General features: G+C 38.3%; 1 protein-coding gene across 1 annotated transcript in view; it reads right to left on the bottom strand.

Annotated features, from left to right (window-relative positions):
- Positions 1–18,981, bottom strand: part of BRINP2 (BMP/retinoic acid inducible neural specific 2) — a 202,122-nt gene that overhangs the window by 145,044 nt on the left and 38,097 nt on the right. Inside the window, exon 3 of the mRNA XM_072419737.1 lies at positions 5,007–5,191. Coding sequence (XP_072275838.1) covers positions 5,007–5,191 — 185 coding nt within the window. The remainder of the gene's footprint in view (positions 1–5,006; positions 5,192–18,981) is intronic.

Genomic DNA, 18,981 nt, shown 5'->3' with positions numbered 1-18,981 from the left:
ACTATAGTGTAATGTTGATAAGCCATTCTGATCATTTACAATTTTGATGTACTCATCAATGGTAAGTGCAGATATGGCTTTTGTAGTTTTATGGTTTTTATTGTTTGGTCCCTAAAATATTTATATTTTTTTCTATTTAGGAATTTTTTTCAGAGCTGTTTTCCCCTATTGATACATTGAACCCGGTTGTTATATCTTCTCTGTTTCTATTTTAAATATAAATTTAAAAATAGATCCATATTAAATACACATGTGAATGTTTTTCTTTATTTTATACTCAGAATGTGCTCCTTTGAGGCTTTACCGTAAAAGCAAATATGGAACGCAATAAGAGCTAATTCATGGGAATACAATATACATATACATATATATATATATGTAATTGTATGCAATACATGGTACTAAATAACTTTTTATAAGTGGATGTACCCTCCCTCATCTAACAAGTTTATAGGTTGGTGGGTGGAGTAACAGTTTTTAATGTGTACACATATAGAGGGTGTTGAAAACATAAATATATTCTTGAAAAAAACATTCTTCTGTTTCTAAGTTTTTGTTTGGATTGTGATACATTTAAAGTTCCTCTTTAATCAATATGAATCAATATGTATAGGCTGAAGTTGGGACAGACCCGGTGCCCTATGCTTTGTACCCCAGAGCAGTAAAGTGGGCATCCATGGGTATTGAAAGCTTTGCAATGTATTTTTTCGTTATTTGCTTTACAGCTCCACTGTAACCACAGTGTAATTTTGTTAAGCTGAATTCCCAGGTCAACCTGTATATTTTAGAGATGTATGAGAAATTGGTCTTTTTTAATTGAGTAGTAGCTAAATTACATAACTTTTAAAATAAGCATGCTGCAAATTCAACAAAGAGAAAAAACCTTCCATCCTCAAGTCTAAGCAGCAATTGATCACATAACAATATATACTATAATATATATATATATATATATATATATATATATATATATTTATAATATATTTGCTGCAGTATTTGGTCACATGGTAGCTCCTTGAAATGATTCCTTAGTCAAAAAAATGTTTGTAAACTGCCTATTGTGAGGAATAAATTATCATGAGCTAAAATACTAAATTCAGTTTACTCCTACATCACCATACATTAACCTCAATGTTTGCTTCACAACAATTAGCAATGCCTCCTTTTCTTTTACAATTAAATGCAGCATACAAATGATCTGTATCTTACTCTACAATCCTTCCTGTAGGTAACTCAAATGGTAGGTTGGTGACAGCAGGGTTCCAAATCAAAACCTACTTCCATGATAAGACTGCAAGAAAATACAAACTCTTATATATAGACTAGAAAGGTGGAAGTGTCCTCCGTCTTTTGAAAGGATTCAAATTATATCGCAGTAAGACACACCGCGGATAAAAGTGAGTGCCTCGTTAATTAGGAGCCTATCATTTCTTGATAGAAAAGGGAAAACTGATGTCAAATCATAGACTTTCAGGCCAGATTGCACAGAACTCATGAGGCAGCAAAAGACTCTCCGTGATTATAAGTTATTTACAAAGCACAAATATGTGCTATAAACACTAGTAAGGCAAATAACCAGGATCCTGTAAAAATGTACATTTCCACAGGGATATGGAAAATGCGTATTCTGCCAGCAACAGCTAAATTATTTTAGTTTAAATATCCAAACCCAGGCTAGAAATGTGACATTCGGAATCTGTTTTTTAAATGGTTACCCCAGTATCAAACCACTGACCTAAAAGAGGCATGCAACGTAGGTGTTCCGCTAATTATCATACAACAGCCTGTTTTAGGTGGCTGAAACCACTGAAGCAAAAAGATAAGCTTTACTTTCAGGCATTTAGAATTATTTAGAACAAGTCTAGCAATGTCAGGTTACATAATCTCTCAGTAGTAGTCTGCTTTATTAGGTAATCCTAGCTTACCATCTCTGTGCCTTCTTTTCACATCCAGACATTGCTGTAATGTACCAGTAAAATACATTCTCTTTTCTTGTTAATTTAAAATCCTCTGACACACCCCAGTAGTTACTGTTTTTCACATAAAGATACTCTGATGTGGCAAATTGTCAAAACTAAGACCAACCCACCTTCTTACCACCCACACCCATCGGTGTGGGTGAGCTTTTGAAAAGCGTACTAGTTGGTTTTGGAACCCACTTCCTTTTTGTAGGTGCCTACTAGCCATGACCGGTCCAGAAACTTACCACTGCTGCATTCCCAGAACTCGCCATCTTTGGTACTCATTCCAGATTGGACTTCTCGGTTCATGGCAATCCGCCCCAACCACTGTAGGATCTCAGATGATGTAACTCCTGTGCAAGACTTACTGGGGTCTGGGCCTATTTGTGCTGGTGTCACAGAAAGAGCTGAACTCTACTATGCATGGTGCATACACCATGAAATGTAGGCAAAAAGGCAATAAGCCACCAAGAGCTAGGCAAAAGGTTTTTTTTGGCAAAAGAGACTTTGCACGTCCCTTCTGGCAAAAGCCTCTACTTCCTGATACAATATATGCTGCTTTAAAATGGATATTTAATAAGACATGAGCACTGTTATATAACGTTTAGCTGCAATGCCTAAATTTTGTACTGATCTGTTCATCTCGGTAACCCTTTCCTACACGGCATTTGAGAAAATACCCCCATTTAGTGGCTCTCTAAGCCTAACCAATCCGTACAAAAATGTTTATTCCTGTAATTCCTGTAAATTTCTGCTATGGCTGATGGGGCTGTCAGGAAGCTGTAAGGGTAGAACCAAATACAAAGGCAATGTTATTACCTCCTGGGTCTTCATGGCAGATGCAAATATTGTCAAGAGTTCTTTAATTAGCTAAGCAGTACAAAAACCCATTACCCACAACAGTCAGTCTTACTACATTGTTCAGACTGCTCTAAACTGATGTAATCTGGTCTTTCACTTCCTGATTAAATATGCCATTCACATATTACCTGCTAATGGCATTGTTCAAAGCTCAGTAAACCTTAACAACCAATCACAAGTCACCTTTCACTGTTTTCCCTGAAGGGAAACTGCAGTACAATGATGATAGGTGAACTATGCCTGACTGAAAAAGGCTGCAGCACATTTTTATGCTCCATATTATGTGGTTACATAAAGCTCATCTTATAGCAAATTTAGCTGGCCTGCTGTTCCCTGGAGGTTGCAAAACAACTAAACCCAGCATACTTATTATATGTGTCCGGCCTTAAGTCCAAGAGCCTAAACTGGACCAACCCTCTGTCAACAAAATAACATCAACACTTTGACGCTCATCTCATTCATTATACATGTGAAAATTGTACACCCCATACCCTGTGCATATTAATATTAATGATGCAGTAAGGTATCATACTGTGAAAGAAAAGGAATAGAGGTGTGATGCTCCAGGCTGAATATGTCTATATCACATACTTGTAATTTATATGATATCCATTAAAAGGTAATATGCAGAAGTGTTAAGGATGTAGTCATTGTCATGTGATTATAACAGCAAGAATAACATGAGAAAACTGACAAGAAAAATTGTAGTTACAGTATATTATATAACATGAATGAGTCTAAATATATATATATATACAAACACACATACATATATATATAAATATATATATATATATATATATATATATATCAAATAATTTGCAACATCAAAGTAAATTTAGCAGACAAATGCATGCAGAGGTACAATCATAAATACATTTCTCGACCCCTTAATATATAACAGAGGGGTGAAGTGAGGCATGAAAAAAGCATTTTCCTGAAATAGTCCCCTGCTCAGGATTGTATCCCTGCATAATGTTTGTATATATATATATATATATATATATATATCATGGATCTGTATTAGTATGAGACATTTACAAGGCAGGTAAAAAGGTAAAAATCATACTATACTAATGTTTTTTTTTAACCATACATATATTTCAGAAAATATGCACTACACTATACACTGGCTGGTCAATAAGTCCCCGAAATTGTGGGGGACGTTATGGTCTGAGGTACCTGTGGGGCCAGTGTTAAGATCTGGGGTACCTATTGGCATAGAATTATGTTCTGGGCTTGTTTAATTGGTCAGGTCTAGGTTTAGCAATATATTGTGTCCAAAAAATAAGTTCAGTTGACTACCTGAATATACTAAATATGGCTTTTCCATTGATGGATTTCTTCTTCCCTGATGGCATCGGCATATTCCAAGATGACCATTCCAGTATTTATCGGGCTCAGTTTCTGGAAAAATGGTTCAGGGGGCATGAGATATCATTTTCACACATTGACTGACTTGAACCCTATTGAGAATTTTTTGGGATATCCTGGAGAAGACTTTATGCAGTGGTTTCCATTATTAATACAAGATCTTGTCCAACAACTCTGGATGACATATTATTAGTGTGAAATATTATAAGTGCATAACTTTATTGAAATTATATCATGGTAAATGCGTGCCGTAATCAAAGCTGAAGGTGGCCCAATGAAATATTAGAGTGTGTGAAATGATTTTGGCCAGACAACGTATATCAGTAAGTAAAAGTCAGTTGTTGCAGCATGATGCAACACAAAGTTAGGTGGAAGCATCATAGTCTGGTGTGTACTAATATTTGGCTGCATGTTTGTCTTGAAATGGTGGGTGTAGATTTGTAGATGTCATGAATACACACTGATGTCCCCTTTTAACACCAATCTTCACTGGTGGACTGTTTGAAAGTTTAGATAATAAACAGCCTTTGGCCACATAAAGCATAAACAGGATAAAAAAAACATTGTCACACATCTGTTCTTATGGGATGTTGTCACCTGTATGATCTGTTACCATAGCAACAGAGTGATGTGCTTTTCATCTTACAAGATATCAAGTGTGGTTTATACATAGTCGGTGATATTATCTCTAATTGTTTGTATCCCCAAGAAAGTCTGCTGTATAGTGTTAAGTGCATCTGAAGGAGCATACAGATCATTTCACACATAGAAGCCAAAGGTTTTCAGCATCGCTCAAGGCGGTAAACTCACCTCCGAGCACTGCAGACAGCAGAATATGCGTGCCATATTTTTTGATCAGGTTCTCAGTAATCTGAGCCGTTGACGGCCTTCTCCCAAGCTGACGGATGGTTCGCACAAACTCTGGAGCCAATGTGAGATTCGGAAATTCTTTGCTCTCTAAGGCCATGTTCTTTACTTTCCAGCGACCAAACTCCCTGACAAGAAAAGATAAGAGTTTTAGAGATATTCTGATATAGAAGTGTTAATATATTAGACAGGAATCCATTGCATAATCGTTGTATTATAACTATTCCTTCATTGTTCCTCCCAAGCTGGTAGTTTGCTGAAATACGATATATAATAATCATTTGCTATCATTTCTTTTTTTTTAAATTATTTCCTGCTTCTCAGTATTACAGATCTCCTGCAACTCTTAATAAAGGTGTTTTATACCTACATGCACTCTAGTAATGGGTTTATGACATTCCAAATATTTCTGATGAGGACAACAAGGGATTATACTTGTATAATGTGTGTTAAAATAGCTACTTGTACCTGTGTGACAACACAATTGGGTGCTGTCACCCTAAAACAGAAAATGCTTGAACTAGGAGCCTTAAAGCAAAGTTACCAGGAGCTATTTTAAAGTGGACCACTCCATGTCCCCCATGTTCTCATTACTAACCTTAAGCATAGAAGCCTGTAGAGGAAGGGAGATAATATATTTACTAAGGTATGGGGAGCACTTCCAAATTTCACAAGAAGATGCACAATGCTTGTTGGTCTTCACATACAGATTTGAGCTACTCTACATTTACCAGAACACGACAAAAGGAGGTTGACATTACCTTTTCCAAGTCTTTGCAGGTAGATGGGGAAATGGAGGGTAGACTGTTACCTATATATGTGTTGCCCAACATATTTTTTATGCTGCGTTTAGCAAGATCACAGAGGAGTCCCTCAAACAGTGTACCTTGCATTTTCAAAGCAGATTTAAGAATGCTGAAATTACATTAACCTTGTAAACCTTATCTGCAATGTAACTTAGTTTACATAAACATTGGAAGGACTTTGCATTATAATACCAACAAATAAGGTGCTGTCTGAAAATAAAAACTCATTTTAACAACATAACGTATTTCATGTTTCCATTGTTTTTCTTCAAACCCATATTGTGGAGCTGACATATCTGATTATCCTCAGAGTGTGTTAAAGCACACCACCTTGTTTAACGTTGCCCTCCCTAACACTAAAGTCTCCCAAGGCAGATGCATAACTGGATGAAGAGTTGAGAGATTGCTGACATTAAACATCACATTACCAGCAGACCAGGAAGCATGCAGGAACTAAGATGTCTTCTCAGTATGGCATTCTGAAAAGTGGAGCTTAAATCATCAGCAAGGAGCGAGCAGGGTCAGGTTCTTTATGCCAACAAGCAAGATATTTTAAGACATGTCTATTTATTTACAAAGGTGGGAGTATTATAGTTTGTACTGTATATGTTGATTGTGTGGCTATTCTACACTGTACATGATCCACCTAATAATAAATTCATGCACATTTAAAGATTTCCAAATTGCTAACAAATAGTAAATTACATTCAAACCAAGCCCTATAATCCACATTAAAAACTTAAAACTCAAAGAACTAAGCATAACCAATTAAAACATTTACAACCTTGACTTTGACTTTGGAGGAGTAGCTAATATGCCTCTTAGGATTAGATGCCCTTATACATGTCCTCATCTGAGACCACATCAGGTTGGCAGCACAGTCTACAGACTGTGAACATTTTTAAATTGTGCACAACTTTTTTATTGTTGGGACTGACTATGTTATTTAAGTTAAAACATGCTGGGAGGAAGCAGCTGCACATAAGAGCTACATTTTAAACCCTTACATGTGTGGATGCCAGTTAAAGGCATGGAGAAACCAATTAATTATGTTTTACCCAACATTAATAAAGCTAACACCTAAACCTAAACCTAAAACAATGTATTGACTGCATGAAGCTCTCATTCTTTCGATGGCTTCAACTCCAGTGAAGTGTATCTTGGGCGGACTTTCCTTCACTAATGGAACATTGGCGAGCAAATAGAAGTTAACAAGTGGCAAGGTAAGACCATCATTTTAAATACCCTACTCTGTACCCTGCACCATACAGCAACATTCCTTCTTATGGGTAAACTGTACTCTGCTGGACTGCTGGAAGTCTCCACAAGTATGGTTTAGCTATAAAGGATAGAAATCAGGCATTGGGGAAAAATGGCTTAAAGCATTGGTCCCCAAACTTTTGGAGCTTGCGGACAACTTAATGTATGGACTAAGGACCGCACATGTGGGGGGATCCATGTATCACTGAAATGGGAAGAAACTTCCTGAGAGTGATGTCATGATGCCAGAACCTGCTCACTCTCCCATCGCAGGTCGGGCCCTGGGATGGGAGAGTGGGCAGCTTGTTTCCAGAGACACAACGCGCTCACTGCCCTGAGCCTGCAATGCATATGGAAGACATGGTGTGTGGCTCTGGCGGGGGACCCAGCCGGGTCCTTCTCCTGCTCCCGCTGTGAGATGCACCGGCCAGAGCCGTAGACCACGCTGGTCTCAATGCTCTCGCGGCCCAGCTGTCAGATGCCCATGGGCCTAGTGGGCCGCAGACCAGGAGTTGGGGACCCCTGGCTTAAAGGACAGCCGTACCAAAGATACAGTTATCAGTGGACCTGTTGTTTTGCCCTGAGAGGGAAATACACAGATTTATTTTAAGAGTAGGGCTATACATGCAGTTTTGCTACTGAGAAATGTAATAACTGCTTGTTAGTCACCTCATCTATAACATGCTGCTATCAATATACTGCTAATGAGATGATTGTCATAATGTGATGCTAATAAGATGATTGTCAACAAGTGGTTAAATCTCTCAGAAGCAAGAGCTTATAATCACCATGTAAATGATTTGATCACAAAATGTATATATAACACCATTAGTCTGCTTCAATCAACACTTTAACGCCTTGTGATTGGAATGTCTGATTTGCATGTTGATCTTAAAGTAGAACATCACACAGAAATAAAATCTAAAAATGAAATTGTGGTGTCATGTAAAGCCCACATACATCTTTCACTTTTTCTTGGTGCACTGTCCCTTCCTACTGGTAATACAGTTGACACAGTATGCAAAAGACCTTTCAGTTTTATCCCAAACAGATAGTATCTTCAAAATGGAACCTCTACAAAAAAACACCACCTACCCTTCAGCCCAGACATTCTCTTATGGTTGCTTCCGTAACTGTCACAGCAGACTAACTTTTTCTAGATCAAACAAGCACAGCCATCCTAGTGGGCTGGGTGAGATCAAACCAATATACCATTAACTTTACCTGCTGATTTTTGCTTTGCAAACTCATCATACTGATGTAATTCAATATATTATGTAGTGGAATTGTACTAATCCTGTTGATTTTTGATCAAATAATGCTGCTTTATGGATTGATTTTGAACTTGAAAGTGCGCTGTTATTTCCATAGCAGTGCACATTTACACTACAGTAGCTTCTTGAGATGTGTGTCTTACTGAAACCTGAACTGAAAAGCTGATATTCTAGCTCAACAGTAGTTAAGGAGGAAGGTTCTCAGGGTTTGATCATTTTGGTAAATAATCCTCAAATCTCTATATTCACACTACATATTAAAAAAAAATTCCTGCAGCACTTACTTGTAAATTAATCTACACTTTTTCCCATAATCCTCCTGCAAAGTCCAACACGTAGGTTGATCCTGCTAGCAAAGTGTTTTGATTGCATCTCCCTGTGATAGTATAGCAACATAGCTGCCTGATCCTGATCATGGAGCAATGTTGCCACTCTCATGTTAGCAGTGTCTGCTGATATTACAGAGGGATGAAAAGGAAAAAAACTTTTGCAAAGGCATAACTTTTAACAATATAGCTTGTCATTTTAGCACCTGGCCACTCCTGCTCCTACCCACTACTTTCTGGATTGGTAGCACTATTTCTGTAAAAAAAAAACACCCTCCTACTGTGATCTCAGAATTTTCACTTTACATAAAAGGGTAGAAAACTATTTAATTTAAAGTAAACTGTTGTTAGTTTTTTTAAGTGCAATACCTATTGCACGTAAGTAACCCGATGGAAGAGACCTCCAGGATGGATAGGACTGCCCTGTGGGATTGAAGGTAAGTGTATTGTTTGTGTTTTGGGGGATTTTGAGTTCAGTTCCTCTTTAGAGGATGTTTTTGGTTGTTTTAGACTTGTGCACTGCATGGGACATAATATTTATTTAGACTGTCATCATACAGGAGCCTTTGGTTCTATTTTACTATCCAATGTACTAAAACATGGGAGAGTAAGCATGTTACAATATGAAAATCACAGAAAATATGATCTGCTCTCTGAAAATACACAAAATCTTTCTTTTAATGATTAAATGCAATAGGTCACATTTTGATATGGATCCCAGGAAAGCTAAATTAAATCCCTGGTGTTTAAGTTACAATAATTAATGTACCTGTTTGATAAACATATATCTACTGCACTGCCAGGATCATCTTTGAGGATTGGCGCCCTAGCAGCTGCTAGAATTCCCAGCAAATGTACAACCTTCCATTTGGTCCACATGTATATATATTCTTAAAGCAGCTGCTAAGTTAGGTTTATGTTGGGGATTTGTAATTACTCATATTTAGTCCTCATGCTACATTCCCCATGCTATATGCATACCAGCTAAAATGTTAAATCTGCAAAATTTACAAAGAACTGTCTAAACAGGAACAATATTTGGAAATATTTCTACAGAGATCTGCAAACAATAGTTTCATATAATGTTCAGTGGTATTGGTTGAGATTGGAATTCAGAGAACATACTAATATATATAGTATCATAGGACTAAATATATAAATATATTTAGACTTAATTTATAACTCAAGACATATAATCTACAAGTCTCAGTTTTAGGGTAAAGAAGTCAAACCACATAGCTGACAGTGACTGAACCAATGACTGGCATAAAGACGTAAAACAGGATTAAACAGGATATAATTTTCATAGGTAGAAGAGAGCTAATAAAAAACACACTTTTTTTTTTACTCACATGTATCCCTAACGCTTGTCCTTGTAGTTAAAGAAACAGTTTCCTAACATTACCCCACTTATAAAGTGTAAAAGAACCACCAAACTCTTTCCCTATTTTATAACAAATTAAAGTGGTTAAAGGTATTTGCAGATGTTTAGCACATGGTATAGATGAGTTAAGATTTTTGGGCAATGCTTAACAAGCATTATCTTATGGCGGTCAGGCTGCTCAGCCACTTCCAATTATTTAAAATTGAAATGCTTTCCAAACACCTGCCAGGCTGCTTCTTTAATCAGGTGTAAAATGTTTTTTTGCATTAAATGCTTTTTCAGGTAGTTTTTGGGGATTTTAAAGTAATTGCATGCAGTTTTCATGCTCTTTTAAGCATTTAGTAGGACAGTTGATGTGTTCTCATTTCCTAAAAATAACCATTTTCTTTGCAAGAAGCAACACTATAAAAACACTGCTAAAGTGGTTTTCAAGCACTTGGCCATAAAGGCCAGGACACCTATTGAAATTGACTGTTACTATATCCGGTAGCCTAGCAGTTGAAATGGAATGATGGTAACCACACCTAAAATCATCCATGTGAACCTAGCCCTAAAGCAGACCTATCACTACATTTTTTACATAATATAAAAGGGTGGATAATGTGTCGAATGGCCATGCCCCGAAGGAGATTTCCTCCACTGCAGGGGTCGGCAAACTTTTATGGCCGCTGGGCCATTTTAGGGGTGGGTGAGAGCACACTAGGCCGGACTCTGTGTCCCACCCTAATGGCTCCGCCAACCACCAGGGAACGCCCCCTGAAGTGAAATCCCTCTCCTCCGTATGCATTGTGGAGGAGAGGAATTTCCCTTCAGGGAGATTTTCCTATTTACCGCGGCGGCGTAAGTATCAACGCCGGCAATGCTAAATAGGGGAGCAAGGAGGAGCTCCGGCGGCTCTGGTAGTTCCTAATGCCCCTTGGCAGATCTGGCCAGCAACCCGGGGCTCCAGAGCAGCGGGTTGCAGGCCTTAGGCCAGATCGGCCAGGGGAGGGGGCAATAGGCCAGAGTTTGCTGATCCCTGCTCTACTGAAAAAAAGGGGGTGATCTCTTGCATGCACACTTTTTTCTATCAGAAACATGTCACCCTCATCTCACAACTGAGCAGTTTCAGATCAGGTGACGTAGGAAGAAGAACCTGTAAGAACAGGAAGAAGATGGCTGCACCTGGTGTTCAGTGGACGAAGAAGGTAGAAGGGGCGGCGCAGGACCAACTGGACTAGGATCGCGGATTGATCGACTTCTTCCAACCTATATAGGTAAGTGGTTTTTAAATGATAGTTCCGCTTTATTAAAGAAAAAAAGGGTGGTCTACTATTTATGTAAAGTAAAAATTTTAGTTTAGGTTAGTTTTAAATTGTAACTCCTGAGGAGGTGTAAAGCAGCCATGTGTCAAAAGTCACAAAAGCCAGGCACAAAATTTTGTTTTGCAAGGATGCTGGGTATTCATTGTGACAGTGGTGTGAGTAAAAACCATTGGACCCAGAGTTTTGTATGAAAAGACCCCAGCCAATCTTACATATTCCAATGTATTTTCTATTTCAAAGTTCCTTTTTAGTTACCACTTTCATACAAGCTATACAATCTCGGATATATTTAACCATTCTGCCGAGCTTTAAACATCCAGACCCTCTACCTCGGGGTCCTATTGAGAACTGCCTCCAAACTACCTCGGAATCTATTATTAGATGGACCTGCACAACATGTAGTCTGAGGGCTAAACTGACAAGTCAAGAGTCAGTAGGATGGTGAGATAAAGGTACGGTTCTGGGAAAAACACAGGCTGTCAGGACCTTCAGCATTGCAGTATACAAAGACATAATGCTGGAAAACCTTACAACCAGCTGAGAGCATTTTGTTGAAGATGAACAACGAGAGTTAAGCACAAACACTTTGAGAGACATGTTTGAGAAATATCATTATTAAGTATAGCTAGAAAAACACTTTTTAAGGAATATGTATGCCGAATGTTCAAAAATAATACAGAAGATTACTTAATTATGCAAAATCTTCACTTACAGACCTTTGTTCATTTAAAATCAGTAAGATGTGTGTGGAATTACTGCTGAAGATTATAGCCAAATATCACAAGACTTTTCATGATGATATTTTAATCATTTTAGTAAATATTTTACATGTGATGTTGAGCGATTGAATCTTGCCAAATTGAAGTGACTGACTGGGGTTTAACTATCTTCTTAATTGGAAGGGAATTCATTTTCATCTTTTTTTTATATCTATTTACAAATCCTGAATGGCACTGAGGGGCAATTGTCAAGCTGGTTATTGAAAGGTCCAAGAGCCTTGCATAGGGACTAGACTGCAAATGATGGCTTTCAGGTGGTCATAGGATCTGGCAATTCATTGTGACAGTAAAAAAACAGAGAAATAGTAAATAGAAATCTTGACTTTTTCTGTAAAAGTCAGACAAAACTTTATACTAATCCACCCAGGGCCTTCGTGTTGGTCCTTTAATTTCATGGGTGACCTCAATTACAAATACAAAGGCTTGAAAGGCAGATGGGCACAGAGTCCACAGGTTTTACAGGAAAAGTCAAAAGTTGCATATACTGCCGCTTATAATTCTGCATCTAATATTTGTTCTAGCATGATTTCACTGATGATAATCCATATTATGGAATTTTTCATCACACTTAGTTTGAATTGCCCATCCTCACACGTGCCAATGCACAATGCACAGCAAATAATGAATAGGACTCTCTTATCACAACACATGTCAACATGTGTTATAATGCATGCTAAGATGATCCATTTATTACACTGCAGCATAACAGTTGTGAATGGGTCCTACTATTTACAGTCTATTGATTTGGGTAAACTGGTATTAGAGAAAGTGATTGCACAGTTGCACTAAACTGGGTAATAAGTGTAAAGGTAAAGCACAGAGGGGAGAGACACAGCTTGAAAATATCATCAGGTGTACTATAAAAGCTTTGAGTTCTTGACTGCTAGATGAGGTTCAGGTAGCACTATAGATGAGTGCTTCCCTATGTGAGGAGCAACAAGCTGAAACATCAAATGTGAAAGGGTGCATTTCCTCTGCACATGTGTCCTTTATGATCTATCTGACCACCAATGATACACACTCAAGCTATATACAGACACTAGACATTCTTTGCCCAAGACAAAGATTTGTGAAGAAAATTGTGCGGCTATACAGCTGTCCTCCAACGTTGCTTAGTGATCCATCTTGCTGGATTGCTGAATGACCAACAGCTAATGAGTGTTGCTGTTTATTATGTAAAGGAACACCTCCAGCTCATCCTCTTCATTCCATAGAACAAAAAGCCCTGTCTGGACAGCACTTGTTGTTTGCCAATCACTAACAATTGTTTACAATTATTACATGTGTAGCTTATGTCCAGGGTAGGCCACAAAGGGCTGTAAAGAATTCGTGTGTCACACTGAAACATAAATGTCTCTGAGACTCCAGCATATGACTGATCACTGGAAAAATTATTTGATACAGAAGTAATATTTTATTTATTGGAGTGGTGGTGGTGGACGTCTGTCAGTTAGTTCCTGTTTTTTTGTATGTGATGTGCAAACAAGACCAACGGCGATCAAAACTGAATGGGAGCGCAGAGCCTCCGGGGATACCTATGTCATGAATACCGCAAGGCTCCTGGCTGCTCCTTCTGCGCAAGCCCGAGATCAGGCATGTGCAGAAGAGGCATTTTCCTACACTGAGGGAAAAGAGATGTCGATCTCATGCAGCGAAATAGTAGTTTTACATTATGGAGGGATGAAGAGCTCTCTCTCATTAGGCACCCTAAGCTTCAGGCTTAGGAGAGGATGGGGTGAATGGATCAGACACCCCAAAAACCTCTTATCAGGAAAAACAGGTACATACAGCCTGCCTCCTCGGGTGACCCAACATTTTTTCCAATCCAATATTCATAAAGAGCAGATAAAATGGCTGTAAATAAAGTGGGTGGAAGTGGGTGGGGGCCCCACCCGTGGGGGCCCCACCCACAACCAAAACACCTAGGACAAGATCTAAGCAGACCATCAATCAGGCCCCAAAGCAGGTGGTCCCAAGTCATATGGCCCAAGGCACTGTTTGGGTTAGGTCTAACCACACAGGTTTACCTTGTTGCGCACATGTGGCTAAATGTGGCTAAATATGTATCCACTGTACTGAACCCAACCCATCAACACTCCCAGTTATTGGGTGAGCATTGGGTAGGACAAATGTCCCCAATTTGGGATTGTCTCGTTACATTGTTTTCTGAAACTCCTCCCAGGTAGAAAATCAATCACTAAGCTAGGAAACTTAACCTGCAGAAAGCAGAAAAAGTAATCACAGCCCTGACTTGCTAACTACAGCAATAATGCCAGATATTTAACTAAATGTATAATAAATCCGTCCCGGCAGAGGGTCTTTACTACAAAAACCCAATATGGAGAGTGTAAGCCCCTTATAATGATCATATCAGGAGTGCAGGAAATTCCATTACTACAGACCTCAAGAGATAAAATAATGAGTCGCTGTTGAACTCCAGGAGAAAAAAAACATTTTCATAGGTAGGGTAGGTATTCATTGACAATCAGTATATGCATATTTTAATACAACTAGTGTACTAGTGTTCACTGAGTGTCAATCCCTTTTATTCTACCAATAATTTGTAGGGAAAGGATTTGCCTAATTGGTTACAAATTGGTTAGTTTAGGTGAGACCGCACATTACACATATTTGGTACTTTGTGCTTGATTATCCAAAGATTATACTTCCAGATGGTAACATGTATGGCTGGGGTAAGGACAAGACTTGTGTTAATTAACTGCAGTAAAAAAAATCAGATCTCTAGGCAGGCTGTCTGTGCTGAGAGGAAAAGCTGTGTATATTTCAACATTAAATGGACAAAACCTAAAACAGCTCCCTAGTAGTACTGCAACTATTTCTAATTATTTCCAGTTCATTATTAATTCTCCAGCATCTACCTTAATCAAAAAATGGTTTTGGGTGGACAGACAGAGCAGGGGACGTGACTGTGACGATCTCCAAACTGAGAGTGCAGAAATCCCCAGTTACACTTTGGTACAAGACAATACCTAGTAAGGTGAACCAGCATTGTGTTACTTATTAAAAAGGGGACACATAAGGGGCAAAGTCACACTAATACAAATCCATCTTTTTTTAGCTTTTCTGATAAAAGTTTAAAGCCTAAAGGCATCGAATCGCTACCGCTAATGTCGCCATGGAAACCTTTAATATGATAGGAAATGAAAATAGCCAGGAAAAAAATATATATATATTTTCCTGCAGTACTGGTATATTTCTGAGATGTAAAAAGGGGGAGCCTGCCTTCCATTTACTTGCTTACATATTTATGCAGAACGTTTATTACACATAAAAGACAGCCTGAGCAAATGCAGCTTTCAGGACATATTTATTTTCTTAATACAAATAATGAGAAGCTGAAGCTTAGGAAGAATCTCAGAGAATGGGAATTTAATAATGTATTGTGGCTGAGTAAGATGTACTTCTGTAATATTGCTCTCCCTTCTTCTGTCTTTTATCTCCATTCCCTCTTCGCCCCCTCTTTGGCTCATCTTTTATTACTTTATCTTCCCTCTTTCACTTAAAGATACACTCCATTTTTTAAAAAAAAAAGGAAAGTGAGAACTGTTTTCACACAATGAGGACAATAAAAATCCTTGTTTTAGTATGCAGCTAGTTGTTGGTTACTTCATTTGGAAAAGTCACTTGGCTAGAGTGCAAGCACTGTAAATCAGGCTGGGAGGGTGGCATCTGTCTGCTGCAGGCAAAAGGAAGCATTTTCTTTGTTTCCTGACATGATGTGATCACATTGCAATGTTGTACCTTTGCAACAACGTGTGAGACTACATCAGGGGCTGAACATTTGTGAACAAAACTGCAAAGAAAAAAGGATTTACGTGACTGTGTCATCTCCGAGGCAGAATTTTATTTCAGCAAGTAGAAGCGAACCTTGACTGATGCCTGAACAAAGATCGTCTTTCTGGAGAGAAAGACAGTTATTACTAAACTCACAGAATATCAGGTTATGGCTGCTTGGTTTCTTTGTAATATAGGCAATGCATTTTTCTTTAAAGAAAGAAAGATTAAATAGTTGAAAAGGTTTAATCGGGTAAACATTCCATATGGTAATATTGTGTGCTCTATTTTAAAACCCATAGGCAATGTTCAGACTATTAGTATTTAACTACCGGGTTTACCAACAAACAGGCCACTCTTTTTACTGCCACACTTTTTTTTACATGCATTTCTAAATGCATGTGCAAGTGTTTGCAAGCAGCATAGCAAAGAGGTTCCTTTTTTTACTGTTTGCTGTGAAATTAAAATGTTTGTAAAAAACAGTTGTGAAGGCTTAAGACATACTTACAATTGTTTTTTTGGGGGATTTGCATGTGGCACAAAATTAAGTCTATGGAGGTGGCAGGAGTGGCAAACTGCCCCAAAATGCTGCATGTAGCATCCAAAAACGTGCAGTAATTATGCCACCTCCTACTGCCAGTCAAAAAAAAGATAAGGAACAGACCCATTTGGTTCAATGTAACCATATTTTTCAAGTTGGTCTGAGCAATAAAACCTTTGCAAAAAAGTTTTAAAGCGGAACTAAACCGAAAATGTAAAAGATCACACTTACCTTTAATTCCGCAGATCCCTTGATTGTGGAGCTTTCCCCAATTAGGTCCTGTCCCATCCTGGAATTATTCTTCATCCTGGCGCGAAGGAAGCACCGGGCGCTGCCATTATCGGCCTCCTTCTTCTGGGTACTTGACCTGAACTCACACTGCACAGGCACGAGATCGGGTGACGAAGCCTACTATAACAGGGGATGCATGTGGGTGAGGTCGGCATCTCTTTCCCCTCAATAAATAAAAATGCCCCTTTTGTGCATTCCCTAGATCAAGCACGTTGGAAGGAGCAGCCAAGAGCCTCCTGGCATGCGTGACATTTGTATCCCAGGAGGCTCTGCACTCCCATTTGATGTTGATTGTTACAGCGATCAAGACAGAAAGGGTAGAAGGTTTACTTTTTTTTTTTTAAAGAACTATTTTATTACTTTATATAAAAGGGTTGTCTACCCTTTTATTTAAAGTAAAAATTTGAGTTTAGGTCAGCTTTAAGTATACATACATTAAATAAAGTTTAAAAATGTATGTTTTAATTGAAAAAACTCTAATAAAACTTTTTTTTTTTTTAGGAAGTCTTTATTTTGAACTTCCAGCACCCTCAGTTCCTGGATGCTACACTGATTGCGGTCACTGGATCTGAGTGGGAGGATGTTTTCCCTGCGATCACACTGCTTCTGAACATAAACCATCATATAACAAGCAGTTCTTTCAATGGCAGACCACAAGTCTTTGATGAAAAAAAAAAAAAAAAGAAAATCATACAACATGCAGACACAGCTAAGCAGCTTTTCTTTTGACTTACTTATTAGTGAATTCTGTATTGTGACTGTTGCTTTCCTTTTAAAACCAATATCCTATTTTTTTTTAATTAGAAAAAATGTTATATAACATAAAGAAGGATTATAAATTGTTAAACACAGTCTAAAAATAACTAGCATAGTTCTCCACTGTTCCTAAATGTAAAGGAAACCTAAATGTATAGGAGACATACTCAGGCCGCCATCTTGGAAAAAAGAAAAATTTCTGGTTTTGTGGTTTCAGTTAAGGTCATCTGACCATCATACTTTCTGATTATATGGAGGGACCTATCTTTATTGTGGTGTCCTCTATGTTACATGGTAAAATATGGTGTTGGGGCCATGTGCTGGTCTGCAAAAAATTATTATCGGCTTGGAAAAAGTGGTGCAGTGCAGTTGGGGTCCAAAAAATGTTGTACTTTACTTTTATATTATAATGCTTTAAATGACCTGCAGTCTTAAAGGGAAAATGTTCTAGTATGTTATTTCTTTACAACATAATATTTTATGGTTATTATTAATTGAGTGTTCAGTGGTTATTCTGGATTTAGAAAATGTGGGATGGAGGGTGGCTGAGTAGCAGGGTGGGAAATATGTAAACCTCTGAACTACCCTGGTTATAATCCTGCTTATATGTAATCCTGTTACAGGTCAGTCAAATAAACATTCTAATCAGAAGATCAGAATTACAGCAATGTATTTTTTTTTTTTCAGGGGCCGCTCACATGGATGACAGGTGTCCTTTAAAGAAAACTTCTGCCAAACAAATATGGAGGCTGCCCTTACTTGCCCTCTCTTTTTGACTAATAAGGATGATGTTCAGCTAGCTCCATCCACAGAACACTCCCCTTTACTTATTTTCTGCATGAAGATACCCCTGGTCTGATAGTCAACCCATTTCCTCTGAGCCCAGACTCTACTAGATCTGCACACTCAGAGTTCTGCTAAATCAAGATATCTTAAGGGGATCACTGATTCAAAGCTGTCCCTCTGCCTGCACCAGTTGGTCATTTACTGTCTCAACTACTGTTTTTCAGAATTCCAATAGGAATAGGAGATCCAATAGTAAGTGTCCATGTTTCAGAAGCAGTGGTTACACTACATTACATGTCTGATAGCTTATATGTCTCTGGTTACCTTCAGTCACTGCCCACACATATATATGGTGTTTATTCTTTGGCTTTATAGCTTTTTTATCTCCTTTCATTTTGCATTTCTTCTTTACTGTCACTACAGCCTACACAGCATCTTGGCTGTTGCATGTGTGGAAGTAACTAAAGACCTCATGGGAGATTTCCTTCCTGTCCCTCCTCCGTCACTACACTAACCCAAGAGAGAATCAAAAGGCCTCTATACACAAAGGTGGAAAGAATATAACACGGCAACCCTATCTAATTCTCCATGGCACCAGGGTACTATGACAACAGGT

This window comes from Pyxicephalus adspersus, chromosome 8 (genome assembly GCF_032062135.1).
Source record: "Pyxicephalus adspersus chromosome 8, UCB_Pads_2.0, whole genome shotgun sequence".
Lineage (NCBI taxonomy): Eukaryota > Metazoa > Chordata > Amphibia > Anura > Pyxicephalidae > Pyxicephalus > Pyxicephalus adspersus.
The sequence above is the reverse complement of the archived record's forward strand: the minus strand, read 5'-3'. Positions and strand labels throughout refer to the sequence as shown.